Source organism: Acomys russatus, chromosome 26 (genome assembly GCF_903995435.1).
Source record: "Acomys russatus chromosome 26, mAcoRus1.1, whole genome shotgun sequence".
NCBI classification, from domain to species: Eukaryota; Metazoa; Chordata; class Mammalia; order Rodentia; family Muridae; genus Acomys; species Acomys russatus.
In genome coordinates, this window is record NC_067162.1 from 18,970,727 (window position 1) to 18,989,951 (window position 19,225).

The following is a 19,225-nucleotide window of genomic DNA, read 5'->3' on the forward strand; positions in this document are numbered from 1 at the left end:
CTTCATGTTCCTGCAAATACTAGACACCTGCTATGAATGACAGAGTGAATGAATGCACACAGGGCATTAGCAGTGGCCTTCCCACCTTCCCAGGCTACTGGCAAATGTTAACTGCTCAGGGCTAAGCTGGTGAATCTCCAAACTGGGACTATATCCTCTCATCAGCACTGAATCTGATTTATTGATTTATTTTTTTAGTTTGACCAGTAAAAGTTCAACTTCATTACCTGTGTGCTCCTCCAAGTGCCCAGGCTTCCAGAAGAGCTACAAACTCACTTCTTAGGAAACCCCTCAAATCTTTCCTTTCTCAAGTACAGAAAGCCAGTCTTACTTTGGCAGGAAAGTTCTGGAAGGCTCGGGTTGGTCTAGCAGGAGCCTGTCATTTGGGTAGGTCTCTGACTTAGCAGGTTCAATCTCTGGCTGCCAATCAAAGACATTAGTGCCCAAGTGCCAGCTCCCCCAGAGGTCCTGACTTAACTGGTTAAGAGTGCATAGATGGCAGCAGATAGCTTTGATGTATAAAACAGCTTTCAAAAGATTGATTTTTGTCTGCTCTGGTGGCTCATGGGAGAATAAGGCAAGAAGAGAGCCGTGGGTTCCAGGCTAGCCTGGGCTACGTGGTGAAACAGACTATCAAACAGCAACAGAAAACAGAAAGATTATTTTGATATTAGGCAGTTCTAATGTGTGAGTCGAGAGTCCTGTGGCTGAAGAGGAATTAATGCTTGGAGAATGAGGCTTCATGCACAACTGGTGCCCCTGGCAGGTTCCAAATTATATTCAGATGAAAGCCCCTATTTCATAATTCTCCTAATGGGGTGGAGGTGGAAGAGAGGAAGAACACTGGGGGAAGAAAGAGGGAAAGGAGAATGAGAAAGGATTGGAGGGATTAAGAAGAAGGGGCAGAGATAGCATTTATAAATGTGTGTGTGTGTATGTGTGTGTATGTGTGTGTATGTGTGTGTGTGTGTGTGTGTGTGTGTGTGTGTGTGTGTGTATCTGATAAGACAATTAACTATTTTTCCGTCAAAGATATTGGCTTTTTTTTTTTTTAACCATCAGTGTATCTTTTGAATTAGTACTTTATTCTAAGGAAGGATAGTATGTAAACCTGCTGCTTGCTTGGAACACGACAGTACAATTTATAACCATCTTCTCTCTGATGCTGAACACAGGCATTTGCAGAACGCCACACAGGGAAGTGAAGTCTCTATGTGAGAAACTAGGAGGACCTGCAGAGTTGGGATTTTACTGCAAGTAGAAAGAGGACTTGCTAAGAGAAGGAAATGCATGCTGGATATTCACCTTTCCTCCCTAGATATCCTTGGGGTGGTTCTGGGTTCTCATGTTTTTAAAAATAGAAGATGGATTGTTGGGTTTAGCAAGAAGAGTTGAGGACATTTGTCTGTTTGAAATCTCACATGGAGCTGCCAGACCTGGGCTGAGTCCTAGCTACCCAGGAGTGATTTATCTACCTATCTTTCCTGGGAGAACTTTTTGCAGTGAACCTCCATATCACACTGTGAAAAATGTGACTATTATGAACAGGTACAGACAAAAGTTTGTGTCTCACCTTTGTCTTCACAGTGATACAGAATAGCATGTTTACTATTACTGTGTATTAAAACAATCTAGAGATGGTCTAAAATATACAAAATGGCCTGTGTAAGAGATATGAAATACAATGCTATTTTATCCAAGGGACTTGAGAATCCACTGATTTCAGTATCCATGGAAGGTTCTGGAACAAATCCTCCAGGGATCCTGAGGGACAACTATGCAGTCATCCTGGATGTCTCATGTAGAAACTCTTCTGGCAGATGAGTCAGGAGCCACAGAAACTGAAAGGGTTAAAGGTGTATGTCAAAGGTGACTGGTGAGCTCCCCTGGAGGAAAGGACATTGGACACAGCAATTGTCAGCCAGCCTTTCAGTGTAACACTCAGAAGCAAGTAGACAGAGACCATTCTGGGGGCCTGCAGTTTCCTGACTCCTCCTAACATGCACCACTCTTTACTGGGATTTCACACTTAATGCTGTTGCTGATGTTGGAATGTAACCCTGTCAAGTCAGGGGTTGAATGCCGGAGGCTTCCCAAGTGTGTCTATGGTCCAGATGGGCCAGCCTCCAGCAACCTTTCCAGAGGAATGAATGACATAGGTGTGGTCAAAGGTCCCACTAAGGCACTCTCTGTTCTGTTTGCTTGACTTCCTAGGGTGTTGAACTGCCGAAGAGACTCTGTGCCTTGTGGGACAACCACTTCCTGGGGCCTGATCTATTGTTTTATCTGGTTGTTTTATTTGACCATGTGGCCAAGTGCTTTAGGTTCTAACTAGCAAGTGGTCATTTTACTGCCTGTTCTGTTGTTCACCCCTTCACTGTAGATAGCATGTAGGCTCTTGATAGCCTCTAGTTTTCAGAACGCCTATCCTGTTTGTTTAAAGACACCCCTTCCCTCTTTTCTTTTATTTTTTCTTCTTTGCTTTGCTTTTGTTTTTGTTTTTCAAGACCTGATTTCTCTGTATAGCCTTGGCTTTCCTGGATTCACTCTATAGACAAGGCTGGCCTCAAACTCACAAAAATCTGTCTGCCTCTGTCTCCCAGAGCTCTGGGATTACAGGCATGTGCCACTATGCCTGGTCTAAAAATGTCTTTGATTGAAGGATACCATAGCACAAAAGAATGTGTATCGCAAAGAGCCAGCACATTAACTGTCACAACTGAACATAGCCATGTGACATAGGCCAGGAATAAGCGTCCCTAGTCCCTACAAATGCTTGGCAACTCTCACTTCGAGCCCAGAGTGACTTCCAATCATCTAGCTTACTTGTACATGTTTCACAGAACTTCATCTGAATGAGACCAGACAGAAGCTGCTCATCTGTTTGCCATAGCCATAGGATGTGAAAGGTTCATCTCCACAGGAGTGGAGGTCATGTAGTACTCTACCCTCTGTCCATTCCACTAATGGTGGATTTTTTGGGGGAAGGGGGTTGTCATGTGTGTGTCCATTAATTCTACTAATGGTAGATATTACCATTTTGGGGTTGTGTTGTGTGTGAACACTGTTCTTTCTCCTACTGAGAACTGCTAGTTTAGAACATAAAGTCTGGAGAACAGGGGCCTCCCCAGTCTTAGCACCATGTTCTCAGGGCCAGCAAGTGGCACTCCATTAGGATATCTCAGATGCAGACCATGGCGGACCATGGCGGACCATGGCAGACCGTGGCTGGCCCACACAGTAACCCTAGAGTTAGGGAGAATGCCAAGGCCTGTTACCATCACGAGGCACTTGGTCATCCTCACTGAGGCTGTTCTCTCTCCTGCTCACAGACGGGGTGTCCTGCACCTGCATGAGAGCAGTGGGATCCATGACATCGGCCTGCCTCAGTGGCAGCTGCTGCTCTGCCTGATGGTCGTCATCATTGTCTTGTATTTCAGCCTCTGGAAAGGAGTGAAGACATCGGGCAAGGTAATGCCTCTGTAAAGAAGAGGGGTTTGTTTTGTGTTTTCCTAGCTTCTACCATGTGACTGACACAAAGAGGTGAGGCTAGGACTACAAGTTCAGGTCGCACCCTCATCTCAGCCTGTATGTGGACAAACCTGTTACCCTAAAGCTGACCCTGCCCAACATCCGGGTAGAAGGGGTGTACGTAGATTAAGCCTCCTCACACTTTCCCTTGAAAAGTTTCATGATAGCAGGGATCAGAGCCTGGGGCAGCCTCTAAATTCTGAGGCCAAGGCTAAAGCAACTACTGACTGATCTTTTGACCTAAACTGATCTCACTTAAAACTGCATGTAAGCATTGCATCCTATAGGGAAAGCAACAGTTTGCTTTGCTATATAACCAGTAAATCCACGCTGAATTTTTGGGAAAAAAATGCTTTCAAAGATAGAAGTGTGTTTTAGTTCTAATTCAGTGCTGTGCACCCCCACGTGTTCTAGGTACTTAAGAGAGGAGTACAAGGCTAGCTAATCAGTGAGGTGGCATTCTGAACTCGGGTGGTGCTGTGTCCTGCAGTCACCTCTCAGAGATGGCATATGCATAGAGGGTGGATCTTGTTGATTCTTAGCTTGGGGATTAACATGGAAATAATGATCCCGCTGGGACTCCATGTAGTCTACAACTCAACTGTAATTAAACTCAACTGTAAGCCAGGAAGTGTTCTTTCTACTGTCTTGCTTAGATACTGTTATAGAACAAGCCACAGCAAAGTATAGAATTAAAATACGCAAGCGTCTTGCTATGCCTACAGTTCTGGGAATTGACTAGGCTCAGCTGGATGGTTCTTGCTCTGCATGATATTGCCTGAGCCGTATGTTTGGAGACCTGACAGGACTGGAACATCCTAGGTGGTTGAGGCTGTCTGGGAGCTGAGCTGGAGCTGTCAGTCAGTGGGCCTGGGATTGTTTCCATGTAGCTTTTCTGTGTGTCCTGGTCATCTCACGACCCGACACCTGACTTCCCAGAGCACACTCCAAGGGGAAGAGACCTCACATGAAGCTGCTTTTCCAGTCTCAGCCTGTGTCATGCTTGTTCTTCGACCCAATGCTAAAACCAATTTTAGATTGCTATCATCCTGATGTTTGGAGCATAGTAGGTCTTCAGGACCTACTGGGTAAGCTTGGGGAACTTTAAAAAAAGATTTATTTATTTATGTATATGAATGCTGTATATGCATGTACACTTGTACGCCAGAAGAGGGCACCAGATCCCATGTGGTTGCCAGGAATTGAACTCAGGACCTCAAACAGAGCAAATAGTGCTCTTAACTACTGAGCCATGTCTCCAGCCCCCTGGGAGACTTTATTCAATTTATTAAGCTGTTATGGACACCTGCCATGTGCCATTCTAGATGCTAGATAGACTTGAAGTCAGCACAGGTGTCCAGTGCTTTGAGTCATTATCCCGGAGGGGCCATCTATGTGTAGCCTCCTTTAAATAAACACCAAGGGTTACAAACTACACTTGTTATTATGTAGTTTGCTTTTTTTCTTTTAAGCTTAACTTTACCTTATAAATAATTTCACACTTGGTAGTTCAATTATATAATAAGAAAACCATAAACTGTACATTTTTAAACTGTTATCAAGCTAACTTAGCAGGCAGCTAGCTCCAGTAAGACAGACAGATGCAGCCACTTGCATGCTGACTTGAGATAGGTCATATTTCCTACATATTTCCTAAGGTCTACCAAGGCTGAGGAGAAGGTGATATTTGTGCTACGCCTGCCAGGATAGGCATGGGTAGAATGGAAGAGAAGGGAAAAGTCTCTCTGTGGAGGAGACTGTGTGAGCAAAGCTACCAAAGTGTGGAAACCCTAGGCCAGCCCTGCTGATCTTGGCACCAGGAACAGGCCGCACAGCCCATTCTATGAACTGTAGAAGATGGGTACAGAGCCATCAGTATTCTAATATGGAACCCATGCTCATTCCTTAGTCATGAGCAGACCATAAGCAGCTGGCAGGGAGACTGGTGTCACCAAGAGATCAGCAGGAGCAGGCATGCCTGAGCATGCTCAGTCCGTCTTGCCAAATGCACTTTCTGAGGTGAGGAGGAGTGTTTCACCAGGACACTGCCCTCCATGTGGACAGGGAAGAAAAATATGTACGGCCCTGCAGGGTCAACTGAAGCCAGGGCCCCATTTGCATCAGTCTCCCAGAGTTCTGATGTTTGAGCATTCAGAGCCCCCAGGGGGTCCATGGGCAGGTCATTTCTAGTGTTGGCTTCACTTGGGACACTCCAGTGCTCTGCCTTTAATTGTTTTTGTAAACGGGTTGATGAGGACTCCAAGTGCATTGCTAATTTCTTTCTGGACCAGCACACAAGCTTTTCTTAGTCCTCCTCCAGAGTCACAGAGGGGGCCTGGAATGAGTCAAAAATGTGCAAGGGGAGATGGCTTGGAAAGATGCTGACTGCCTGGGAAGGTGGGAGCAGGGCATAGTCTGAGCTCGGGGGAAGGGGATACCTCAGACCACACACTCAGTACAGCTGCGTTGGCCCAGTGAGCACCTCAGAGTAGGAGTTCAGCAGGGACCAGAAGCAGTGCTGGCCTCCCCCTCTCCTGAGTCTCCACACAATCTGTTTTACACACTGTACTACAGTCTGAGAAACTTCGGAGGCCTCTCTTCAGGGAGATGTGATGAGATGACAGAGCTGGCCAGCAGCAGCCATTCCTCCTTATGGACTTCATTGCCAGTCTTGGGGCTGTTTGGAAGATGAACAGACAGATCGTGTCCTGAGTTCTGGTAGAAATGGAGGGATGTGAAGAGAGGGAAAGCCAGACAAATTCAGAGATTATTTGAGTTTTAGAATATTTAACTGATTAAAAGCTTTTTTGGGTTGTTGTTGTTTGCATTTTCACTTATGGTCTAGTCTAAATTCCAGCTGTCTTCTCCTTACTGAGTCAATACAGGCTGACCCTGGCTTGCCTTTGTGACTTGACCTGACTGAGTTACACAGAACAAAGTCATTTGCCTATGACCCATGCTTACACTACACTATTTATGGAGCGGTATTTTTAAAAGCAACATTGGTGTTATGCTATACCCTATAAATTCTTCTGTACAAGACCGTCTTCACTGTTAGTGAATATGGCCCCTGAATCCAATTCAAAAACCACAAATTGTAAATCTGGAAAAGTCAATGAAGTTTCACAGGGATACAGTGTGGATATTCACTTTACTGTTTTTTTTTAAATTCTTATTCGTGTGCACATATGTATGTTTACATATTGTGGGGTGCCTGTATGTATTTGGGTGTGTGTGGACATGTGAATCCCAAAGAGGAGACTTTAGATTGGCATTCCTGTTCGCTGTTTTTGTTTGCTTGTTTGAGACACAGGTCTGACACTTGGCAGGCGGGCTAGGCTAGCTGGCCACGACCTGTAGGGAGGAGCATCCTCCTAACAGTGTGGGTATTTATATTTTCAGGGTTGGAGTATAATGCCCACCAGAACTTCTCCAGCTGCAGGTCTAAGAGGGCCCTGAAGGGAACCCTGGTAAAGCTCAGAATTCTGGTCTTTCCTGGGTAGAGTCTGATTTGGTGTGGGTGGGGTAGGAGCTCCCCTTTCTGATGAGCTCCTGGTGAATGGACATCTTCTTGACCAAGGCTCTCCTTGGCCTGATGCCTGGATGCATAGCAAAGCACACATGCTTCCAATAATGGAACCGCAGCCCCTCCTCAGACGAACTCTGCTGTCTGGAGACTCTTCCTTTTATGAGCCACAGTCTCCCTCAGTTTTATGAGCAGCCATTGGTTTGAGTTTGGTACTGTTGAACTTCAGAAAGTTTCCACAGCCACATTCATGTGGGTAAGAATTTATGTTTAAGAATGGACTGTGATGGAACATGCCTTTCTTTAGTCTCTGCTCTCAGAAAGCAGAGTAAGGCAGATGCTTGTGAGTTTGAGGCCAACCTGGTCTGTTAGAGTAGGTTATCCTGGGCTACTTAATGAGACTATATCTCAAAAAATCAAAACCCAAACAACACTTGAAGTGACAGACAAAAGAAAAAGGAGCTCCTCTCTCTCTCTCTCTCTCTCTCTCTCTCTCTCTCTCTCTCTCTCTCTCTCTCTCTCTCTCTCTCTCTCTCTCTCTCATCTCCTGTTTAAAATGAAGCCTGGGATGAGGATGGTAGAGCTCAGACATCTCCTCCTTTGCTCCGTGCACAGGAACACAGTTTTTGACAAATGCTCTAAATTGCTGAAAACACATCTGCCACCAACATCTTCAACTTTGAATGTATGAGCATGGGGAAAACAAGCTGCTAGTTTTGATGTTTGACACACTTACCGTCTGTTCCTTGGGAAAAACCAAATCCATGTTGGAACCCCACTCATGGCCAGTGCAGGACAACCTCCAGGCCCCATGGGAGGACCCGTGGAGTCAGAACACTGGGTGCTGTTTTCAAGGGAAGGAGTGTGGTCACACCCAGCTTCCTGGCCAGGACAGTGCATCTGGGCCACAGCTGCTGTCATGAGTTGTAGGAAACTCTAGCTGTCAGGATAAGGACGGATGACGGCTCTTCTTTGTTCCCATTGCCAAGGGTTGAGATCCATCTGTCCCAGTTTGTGAAACTGAATCATCCCAGACCAACATGAGACCACCCAGATGCAACAGCTTCACTTCCAAGGGCTTGTTTTACTCCCCAGTTGTTGTCAAATTCCTTATTCATGTTTCTGCGCCCATGACCCTTCCAAGAGCACAGACCCCAAAGCCCGTGCTCTCAAGAAGAATTCATAGACCTAAGGAGGGACTGACTGAATGCCACAGGGTAGGGGAGCCTTCTATGCTTCGCTCTGAACCAGATGTGCTCACCACTGGAGGGTCCACCCATGGTGTTTCCTCAGCCATTCATTTGCTCATAAGTCCACTCTTCCATTGACTAACTCTGTCATTTGCTAAGCTTCTGCTTTGGAGCTCACCTGCACTTGCATTCTTCCATCCCTCTGCTCAACCACCTGCCCACTTAGATACCCATCCATCCATTCATTTAACTAAAACCCAGTTCTGTATGCAACCATCCACCTCATCTTCTAATCCAACCTCTCATCTATATGATCATTCATTAATTAATTCATTTATTCATGTATTCATTTACCGAACAAGCATTTTAAAGGACACATATATACCAAGAATAATGAAATCAGGAAGATAAGTTCTAGTCTCTAAATATGGGTATGGGAAAATGTGTGAGTTTGTCACTAATATACCAAGCTTTGTTTGGGGCCCATATCTTTCTAGGCTGACAAAGAATGTTACCTCCAGTCACAGCTTAAGTCTTGCATGTTCTCTCTAGGGTTGTGTATGGATACCTTAGGAGACAAAGGGCCTCAGCTATAACAAAAAAGGCAACCCGGTCTTTAAGCTATGTGTCCACATGATTCAGCTGTATCTTTCTAGGGTCTGACTACCCGGCCCTGGCTCAGTGTTCTGTTGGCTTTCCTGCAAAAAAAAAAAAAAAAAAAAAAAAAATACTACAGCCCACAGCTACACCAAGAGTGGAAATATTGAACCTTGGCTACACATTGACCTCAGTTGGGAAAAATACCAGAGCTGAGGCTGTACCTTAGGCCATTTGAACCATAAGTCCCAGGACTGGGAACTCTCTTCCGTGTTCTTGTATATAGCAACGCTGGAGTACTGAAATGTGTGGCCAAGAGCATGAGTGATGAGTAAAGATGACAGCCCTCTTGGCCACCTCTTTCTTTCCCTCCTAGCTGGTCAGGGTGTGGCTATCTGTTTTTATTCTGAAGGTCATGTGCAATGACAGTTTGTCATGGTCTCAATCTGCTACTGCCAAAATGAAGAATTTCTTTCTCTTTTCTGTCCAGCCACATGCACCAAACTGCAGATAGTGTACTGAAGATGTGGAGAAGGGAAAAAAAGACAGAAGTTAAATGTTGTGCACATTTCTATAATCCCAGTACTTGGGAGACTGAGATGGGAGGATCATGAATTTGAGAGAGCCTAGGCTACAAGTGAGCCAATGTCTCATGAAACAACAAAAAGGTATCTCAGTGGTAGAGGGGTTGCTTGATGTGCAGAAGGCTCTGGGTTCTATCCTCATCACTGAAGGAAATAAAAGCACACAGACACAAAAAAGAAGGGCTAAAGGAGAAGAGATGGCAAAGGAGGGGAAGGAAAATGGAGAGAGAAAGAGAGAGAAACTGGGAATTTTAAATAGCCTGCCTCTAAGTTGGGTGCAACAACCTATGTCTGCAGTGTGTTGGAGGCAAGGCTGATAGATAGGAAGAGGGTAAGTGGGCTTTATTCAATATGAAAATGCTTAGGAGGCCTGGAAAGGCAGCTTTGCTAATGAAGAGGCATCAGGGGCTTTGAAAAGCTAGTTTTTGCCTTTGGTGACCTCAGCTTCTGTCTCAGGCCTAACTGCTAAGTGACTGACTCAATCAGTTCTGAGCTTGTCCAGGGAGCCTTGCATCTGTTCATTATTTTGTCCCTGAGGTCTGGCCAAGAACCTTGGTCCTGAGATGAAGATGATGCCTCCAATACTAGGAGAATGAAAGTGGGGCATAGCATGCTTGCTTTCCAGGAAAAGACCCTGTGTCCTAGCCCTAGTACCTCCCCAGGTCATGGGCAGAGTGAGACTCTCACAACAAGCTTGTCTATTTCCAGGTCGTGTGGATCACAGCTACCCTACCTTACTTTGTGCTATTTGTGCTCCTGGTCCATGGTGTCACACTGCCTGGTGCCTCCAACGGCATCAACGCCTACCTGCACATTGACTTCTACCGCCTCAAAGAGGCCACGGTGAGTGCCCAGGGGCCACCAAGAATTGGGCCAGGTAGAGGAGGCTTCTTATGCCTGGTGGTGATGGGCGCAGTACTGTAGGATTAAGAGGGGGTACAATTAGATACGTTTATTTCTTAGTTGAGTGCCGAGCTTACCACCAAGCTCTTAGGAAGAGGATAGACTATAGGCCACAGGTCACTTTGAAACTTGTGGAGTATAGCAGGCCCCCATGTGTTCTCTACCTGCTTAGCTTCCCCTCATTCATTCAGCGCTGAAGGCACTGAGGCTTTAGTGCAGTCTCAGTGAATGAATCTGCCTTCCTCCCATTATAGCAGAAGTTTGAGGAAATCCAGGGTAATACAAGTAGAGACATGGTAGACATCATCTCACTCAAATGCCTTAGTTTAGGTGTACTGAATATAATTATAATATTATAACATATTCTAAATATTACACATTATATATAAGTATACAATAACGATCCAAGCTTACATATTGGAAAGGTGAGACTGACCAGGGCCAAATCATAACACAGAGAAAAGTTCAAATCTTTAGTCCACCAGCCACAAATTTTTGTCACCCGAGAGAGTGAACAGGAAAGTAAACTCCATTGTCACAGTGGGAAGTCCAGCTGACGTCATTATCGTCTTAAGGTCCCAGCTTCTTAACTCCTGAGATGGCCAGAGCCCTTTGGTCTTACCTTGTCAATATTCTAGCATGGAATTCCTAGTTCATTAAGTTTCTTGAAAAGCTGGACATTCAATGGATCCACTGGGCTCCCCCAGGGTGTAGTATTGTAGGCCAGAAGATGCTACAGAGATTCTAGTCACTGTAACTGTCTATGTCTGCTTCAGACCACATCTCCTAGTGCACAGCACTCCTGGGGAGGTCATCTAGTCTGTAGGAAGCAGAGGTGGTGATGAGTTTTATTTAATGATTTCAGGTATGGATTGATGCTGCAACCCAGATATTTTTTTCCCTGGGGGCTGGATTTGGAGTCTTGATTGCATTTGCCAGTTACAATAAATTTGACAACAACTGTTACAGGTAAGCACTCTTTTAGTGCTCAACAACATTTTGAATGCTGGGTTGGTTCTTCTAGGAGGAGAGAGAAGACTTTATCTAGATAGGAAGCCACATGTCCCCTGTAGACCATCCTGGTCATTCTGAGAACCCTGATGTGGTCTATGGGGCCGGAGGAGTAAATTTCACTAGGACATACCTCTTGGAAAAGTTGAGGTCAGCAGCTATAGGAGCCCATGGGAAAGGATGACTGGCACAGAGGGGCATGGCATGGCTTCCAGAGGAGGTGAGGCTGCCTGATTCTGTCCATGAGATACTCTGTCAGGGAGGAGCAGATTGAACAGTGAGGGCTAGCTGGGTAAGAAGTTAAGTCTTCAGGGCAGGTCAGACACAGAAGAGACCATCTCCAGTTTGACTCAATGTATTACCTAATGCTACCTTCTGCAGACCATGTGCTATGAGGAATTCAGAGCTGGGACATATTTGGGCCTGCCTCTCTCACTCTGTTTAATAATTAAGGCAGCTTAGCTGTCTTTGATTCAAGAAAGAACAGTATGACTGTACAACCAGGAGAGGTTTTAAGGGATGTCAGAAAATGAGGTGGCCATCCCCTTAGTAGGGCATTGGCATTAAAAGTCTGGAAGTGAACTTGAGGGCAGCTTGGGAGTATAGTTGAGAGTGTGGTGAGCAGGTGTGGAATGGGATGGATGGCATAGGTGATAAGGAATGGCATGGACAAAGACAAGGAGGTGGCATGTCTGTGGATCAATAAGTTGCTTTGTTTTCCTTGCTCTACAAGTCTATGCTAGAAGCCATGAGAAATAAGCCAAGAAGGAATGGTGGATCATCTTAGCAATACTGAAATGACAACACAAGGAGCTAGCAGTCATAAAGGAGAATTTACTTACAGAGAGAGTAACCATGATTACCGAGAGTTTACCACATGCCTTTGGTTAGCTCTTTGCTTATGCTAACCCAGATGGTGAGGCACTGGGTTCCAAGTGACAACAGGGCAATGGGAAGAGGGGTGGTGACCTTTGAGGCTGGATCAGACTGAAGATTCCATAGATGGCCTGTGGTTCATGGGCAGAGTAGGGGTGGAATCAGGCGGACTTGAACTGTCAGTAGCAGCTCCTCTCTCTCTCTCTCTCTCTCTCTCTCTCTCTCTCTCTCTCTCTCTCTCTCTCTCTCTCTCTCTCTCTCTCTCTCTCTCTCTCTCTCTTTCTCTCTCTACCAGGGATGCCCTGCTGACCAGCACCATCAACTGTGTTACCAGTTTTATTTCTGGGTTTGCCATCTTCTCCATCCTTGGTTACATGGCCCATGTACATAAGGTCAAGATTGAGGATGTTGCCACTGAAGGTAGGTGGCCAGGCCACTTCGTTTACAGCGAAATGAAGAAAGACAGAGCTGGTTCTTAGCTGCTCTATGCTCGGAGGACTGTGAGGTCTGGCTAAGGAAGTCATCAGTGAACATTCCTAGCAACTGTAGCTTGCTTACACATTCTGGAAGTCCAGAACATTGGAGACGGGTCATCAGTTAGGCTTCTAGTGCAGGTCATATATGTTTATCTTATTATAGAGAAGTAGAAGGAGAAATGTCCATGTCAAAAGACTAATACTCATAGGACACTCTTGATTTATGTTAATCTACTCCCCAAGAGCCTGCTCAACTCTTAGTGAGTAGGAACTCCCAAAAGAGAGGGTTCATCTCACTAACAAGCTCGTTCAGGATGCCTCCACTTAGCTCTTACAAAGCTGCAAGGCAGATTCTATTGGGGGATTTAAGCTAAGTGAGAGCTAGCGAGCAATGATGTTAGCATTTGACCCCAGTCAGCCTGACTCTGGAACCTTTGTCCTTTCCTATGGCCTTCTGTGTTCTTAAGGCCACAAGGAAGTTGAGACCAGGGGAAGGGCAGCCTTTAATGGACTCAGCTGCTCAGGCAGCTATAAGTCTGCCTGCTTGTTTGATGCACAGATTGTATTCATTTGCTTTGTATTACTATTAAAAAATACCCAAGATAATTGATGTATAAGGAGGACAGGGTTACTTGACTCACAACTTTGAAAGTTTTAGTCAATGTCTCATTGGCACTCCTGCTTTGCGGCCTGCATGGTGGGACCTCATGGTGGAATAACCGGTTCACCGAGATGCAAAGGGAAGAGAGAGGAAATGGAGCTTGGGTCCCAATGTCTCCTACAAGGGTGCGTCCTCAAAGAATGGAAGACTGCTTTGGACCTCATCTCTTTGAAGTTCCCACCACTTCACAATTGCACCAGCTGGGGATCAAGACTTTGACACAGGGCAGCTTGGGAAACATTAAGAGCTCTGAACAATAGCTCAGATAAACTGTGGTCTATCTTTCACACCCAGATGAGCCTGTGCTGCCCACATGAGACTGACCAAGCGTCCTGAGGCTGGGCTGGAACTCCCCCACCCTGTGAAGCCCCTACTGAGCATCCCACCCATTGATCTGACCCTAATATTTCTTACAGGAGCTGGTCTTGTGTTTATCCTGTATCCAGAAGCCATCTCTACTCTGTCGGGATCCACATTCTGGGCTGTTCTGTTCTTCTTGATGCTCCTGGCTCTGGGGCTAGACAGCTCAGTGAGTGATCCCTCCCAGAACTGCATCATTCTCCCCCCATGCAACCCATTCTAGTACTCAGTCTACAGGGCCGCTGCTGTCTGGCGTCTGTTTCCAAGGGCCCTATTTTAATCCAAACAAGAAAGTGAGTCTTCCTTCAAAATGATAGCCCAGGTCAAAGCCAGGAACCTACAGGAACTCCAAATTGTACTGGGCCACAGACACGCCGGCCCAGTGCTCTGCTTTTGCAGGTGGGGAACCAGACTTCAGAAAGGATATGAATAGAATGTTCTGTGAGCCAGCACTTTCCCATCTATTATATTTTATTACTGACAACTGACCCAAACACTTTTAACCCTGTTAGGTTACTAGATCTCTGGTTCTTTTATTGTTCTTATTTAGTTGTGTGCAGAGTTGGGTTCCTGACAGCTTTTTATGGCCGTTTCTGCCCTTCATTCTTAAATGCCTTTGAGAGGGGCTGGCCAGCAGATCGTACTGTTTTTCCTTTTCATTTGGTGGATCTGCCAGAGCAGTGTGTTGGAAAAGGCCCTGACCACAGGGAATAGCACTGATATTGATTAACAATGTCTCCCAAGGGCAGAGGAGAAGAGCAAGGGACAAGTGTCATTATTGTCTGCCACAACAGTGGCTCATAAGGACTAGACTCCAAGAGCCTGTACTTAATGTGACCACTTTGCTTGGTGATTAGAAAGGCAGTAAGAACCCCTTGTCACATACTGCGGGGTGAAGTTCCCACTCTGGAGAAGTTCTTTGGTCGATGTTTCCAGAAAGCTCTATTTGCATGCAGCTGTGTCATCTAGGCAATATATCCCTTGCTCTCTATTTCTCATCAGGACCCACTCATGTTGACTGAGTCAAGGGTCAGGGACCTGTAATGGAGACAGGCATGAGTTAATACTTTATCATCTCATATAACTTGAGCTCAGTTGAGGTTTGGGGTAGAAAAAAGGAAAAGACACTTGGGAGGAATTTCTGGAGCGCCTGCTGTCCCTGAGGCTGAGCTACAAGAATCCCTTCATTCCTGCCCCACCTTCCTGGTTCTCTGTAGATGGGAGGCATGGAAGCAGTCATCACAGGACTGGCCGATGACTTCCAGGTCCTGAAGAGACACCGGAAACTCTTCACATTTGGTGTCACAATCAGCACCTTCCTTCTGGCCATGTTTTGTATAACCAAGGTGAGGCTCGACACGAGACAATCTGGGACATTCTCAGCCTTGGTACTGGAAGGGGCTGAGTGAGGCTGCTCACATGGGCTCTATTAAACAATGTGTCTATAAAATGGTAGGTCCCTGAGCTGGAGAGATGGCTGGGTGGTTAAGAGCACTACTGACTGCTCTACTAGAGGTCCTGAGTTCAAGTCCCAGCAACAACATGGTGGCTCACAACTTGATTCCCTTTTCTGGTGTGCATGAAAACAGCATATTTATATTTTATAATAAATAAATCTTTTTAAAAAATGGTAGGTCCCTGTTGCCTACTACTACTTTCAGGACTGATAATTTCCAAGCATTATTATTTACTATTTTTTGACTTAGAGCGAGCAGAAGTTCCCTGGAAATATATCACACTGTGTATCAAGCAGAACTCTTCCAGCCAGCAGCTCCTAGAGCCCTTGGTTAAAATGCAGACACATTTAGCCATACACCCATGTCACCCATGTTTGTAAACAGGGCTCTGAGCACATGGGAGTGGGGATAGGTAGGACTTGGTAGGTGTAGTCAGTGACTGTTTATAGCTAAAGATGGCTCAAGCCCTTTCTCTCTGTGCCCCAGGGAGGAATTTATGTACTCACTCTGCTGGACACCTTTGCAGCAGGCACCTCCATTCTGTTTGCGGTGCTGATGGAAGCCATTGGGGTATCCTGGTTTTATGGTGAGTGTGTCACAGCCTTGGATCCCTGGAACTCCTGGAGCCTGTTTTATCTGGAGAGGGAAAGGGGCTTTTCATGTCCAGGACAGCCACCTGGATCTCCAGAGGTGAGCAGCTCCTGTTAAACATAGGTGTGAACCTCTCCAGTCCTCAGCTCACCTGGCTGTAAAGCCCTGGGAGATGCCCGATGCCAGCCTCTGAAACAGAATCAGTAGAGTGGCAGCTCCCCAGCTGCCAAAACAAACAGCTCAAACAAACAAAACAGGATGCCTAACTAAACTTGAACTCCAGGTGAAAAATGAACATACAGTTTTAGACCCACATGACCCAAATATTACACCGAATCTACTGATCCTGACTTTTTTCATTATGTGGTTGAATTTACAACTTAAGTAGATCTACTATATTTTGTTTACTAGGCCGTCAAATATGTTTCTAACTGTTTGTGTTCCCTTTACGGAACACCAATAGGTTAATCTTGTTCTCGCTCTTTCTGGAAGAGATCGTAGCATGAGTGCCCAATGGCTTCTTTCAGATTCTGGTTGCTGGGGGTGGGGGGGAGGATGTTCTTGTGTACATACAGTTAGATGTACTGCTTTCACAGAAGGAGTATGCAAGAGGAAAGAGGCAGGCTTGGGTCAAGGCACCTGGCTCTGCTGTCTGAATCAGCTCTTCTCTGAGCTCTGGCTTCCCTCTTGTAAGATAATCAGAATGGCACATGAAAGGTGACTCTCTCCCAGAGTTTGTCCCCTCCCTTGTTCGTGAAGTGCCTGCCAGCCCTCCTGCATTCCAAGGTGTCAGTCACCTGCCACCTGTACCACACTCTGCCAGAACCTCTTGTAATGGCTTCAGGGGAGGCCCCGGTCTGCACCTGTGGGCTCCCCGTGACAGGCTTGCCCCGTGTGCTCACAGGTGTGGACAGATTCAGCAATGACATCCAACAGATGATGGGGTTTAAGCCAGGCCTGTACTGGAGGCTGTGTTGGAAGTTTGTGAGCCCCGCCTTCCTCCTGGTGGGTAGGGTGTGGTGGGGTACCTGTAGTAGGGTGGATGAATCCAGATTGGGGGTGGGGTAGGCATACTTATTTTCTAACGGAGGGGGGGAGGTGCTGGGATCTAGAAGCCCTTGGTCATGCATGTGGGACCCTTAGTGGGGGCAGGGGATATTCCACCTTAGTGGGTCATTAGCCAGGTCCCCCAGGTTCCCTTGTGCTGGCTTCAAAATCACTTTTGGTCTTTCCCTCCCCCTGTTGTCTTTGCCACTTTGAGTCTGTACTATCACTCGCCTCTTTTTTTTTCCCCTCTCAATTCCTCCCTCATTTTCTCCTTCTATTATCACCTCATTTTTTGTTTCTATCTTGGCCACTCTCGTCTCCCTTCCCCCATCTGTCTTCTCTGTTTCTTCCTGAGTCCATCTTCCCTCCCTGTCCCATCCCTTCCTCCAGTTTGTGGTGGTGGTCAGCATCATCAACTTCAAGCCACTAACCTATGATGACTACATCTATCCTCCCTGGGCCAACTGGGTTGGGTGGGGCATTGCCCTCTCATCCATGATCCTGGTACCTGCCTATATCATCTACAAGTTCTTCAGCATCCGGGGCTCCCTTTGGGAGGTGAGCTCTGGGATGGATGGTGTGGGGTGAGGTGGGAGGGGACAGTCCTGCTGAGGTGTGAGAGAGAGAGAGAGAGATAAAGGATGAGTACTGAGGGTCAACATATCCACCTCGTTTACCAAGATATCCCATCCTGAGCCTCAGTTTCCACATCTGTAACCTGAGAATAATACTGTGTACCTGCAAGAGAAAAACACTTGGGTGCTAAATAAAACGCCTGGCCCACAGGAGCTGCTTCCTGTCAGCACCACTGCTGCTTCTGCTGTTCACATGTGATGGCAAACCTCAGCCACACCTGTTCCCTCTTAATGTGTGCAATGTCCCGTGTATCCCTTCTCTCCTTGTCAAGCCCACTACCATCTTTTCTAATCACAACAGTATAATCAGCCTAAACCAGGGGTTTCTGAAATGATTCCTTTTTTTTGTACATGTATGCATCATATACACACAGACAGACAGACACACAGACACACATACACACACACAGAGAGAGAGCAAAGGGGCCTTTTTATTCTGAAGTTATGTCATGATTCTTTTTTGGACGTACAAATTAGTGGTGGTGGTCCTTTAAAATGTTCTCACTTTGTGAGACAAAGACCTCACACCTGGGCTGCTCTCCCTCAGGCTACCTACTCTCTCTCTCTCTTTCTCCCTTCTCACAGAGACTGGCCTATGGAATCACACCGGAGAATGAGCACCACCTGGTGGCCCAGAGAGATGTGAGACAGTTCCAGGTAGATGCAGAGTTCACCTTGGGTTGTGGGGGGCAGGATGTGGTGGGTTTCTGTTGTTCTCTGTTGGGTGTCCTGGGTGGCAGCCAGCTTCGCCTTAGGGACTAAAGTGATGCGGACAGGAGACGATGAGACTGTGCTGTGTCACCACCATGCCTCCTCCTGCTGCTGTTCTGCTCTGTTTCTTAGTCCTGGGATGCCAACTGCTGGAGTGTTCCTAGTTTTTATTCTGCCTGTGAGCTGTCTTGTTAGTGTCACCAAACTCAGCTGAGCATTTTATATCTCGAAGGCATATCTGTAGGGTATTAATAATGCGTGGCTGGCCCGAGCAGTGAGGATGGTGCCTGCTGAGCTCGATCCTTTGGGATGGTTCCTTTGCATCCAGCTTCAAGCACCAATTAGGGAAGGTGTTTCAAAGCTGTTCCTTTTGCCTCCTCTTTGCTTCTTGTTGCCCCAACCAGCTGGCCCTTGGCTCTCTACGTCCCCACTGGCTTTGTCCTCACTGTATTGGCCTTGTTATCTCTCATTGCAGTTGCGGCACTGGCTGACTATCTGAACCTGGCCCTGTGGAGGAGGAACCCATTTGCCAATGTCCAGGTTAAGGGCACCTTTGTCTCCCACATGTGGACATCATCTTGGAGTTCCTTTCCTGGAAGACACCTTTCCCTCATGTTTTCCCCATTACTAATGAATCTGTGTCTCTGGCTTTTGTTCACCTTCCATTCATCCGAGCTGGAGGCAGTGAGTGTGAAGAGGGAGTGAGCCTAGAGGAAGAGGGTGAAAGGAGGCAGTGGGCCATGGCTCCTGGAACTCTGGCTTGAGGGCAATCTTACTGCATTGGGAGCACACCTGAGCTGGGATCCATGGCTCAGGTAGAAACCCCTGCCAAATTTGCTTGTATTGCAGATCATAGAAGAAATGTTCAGTTCATCAAGGCTGAGAAAAGATTGACTTTGGATGAGATATCAAAGCCTAACCAAAGCCTGACCAGAGTCTGTGTGGGAGCTGAGGTGTTACAGGCTACCCCTAATTTTCCACCTGGTCACCACTCTGAGATCTGAGCCTCTGTTTGAGAGTGGGAGTTTATTTGCACCTAAAACTCAGCTGGTAGATGTTCCGGCGGGGG

General features: G+C 46.5%; 1 protein-coding gene across 1 annotated transcript in view; it reads left to right on the forward strand.

Moving 5' to 3' along the window:
- Positions 1 to 18,655, forward strand: part of Slc6a2 (solute carrier family 6 member 2) — a 36,731-nt gene extending 18,076 nt beyond the window's left edge. Inside the window, exons 4-14 of the mRNA XM_051169346.1 lie at positions 3,333 to 3,471; positions 10,137 to 10,271; positions 11,197 to 11,300; positions 12,514 to 12,638; positions 13,772 to 13,884; positions 14,933 to 15,061; positions 15,659 to 15,758; positions 16,668 to 16,768; positions 17,201 to 17,368; positions 18,031 to 18,144; positions 18,632 to 18,655. Coding sequence (XP_051025303.1) covers positions 3,333 to 3,471; positions 10,137 to 10,271; positions 11,197 to 11,300; positions 12,514 to 12,638; positions 13,772 to 13,884; positions 14,933 to 15,061; positions 15,659 to 15,758; positions 16,668 to 16,768; positions 17,201 to 17,368; positions 18,031 to 18,144; positions 18,632 to 18,655 — 1,252 coding nt within the window. The remainder of the gene's footprint in view (positions 1 to 3,332; positions 3,472 to 10,136; positions 10,272 to 11,196; positions 11,301 to 12,513; positions 12,639 to 13,771; positions 13,885 to 14,932; positions 15,062 to 15,658; positions 15,759 to 16,667; positions 16,769 to 17,200; positions 17,369 to 18,030; positions 18,145 to 18,631) is intronic.
- Positions 18,656 to 19,225: the final 570 nt, after the last annotated feature.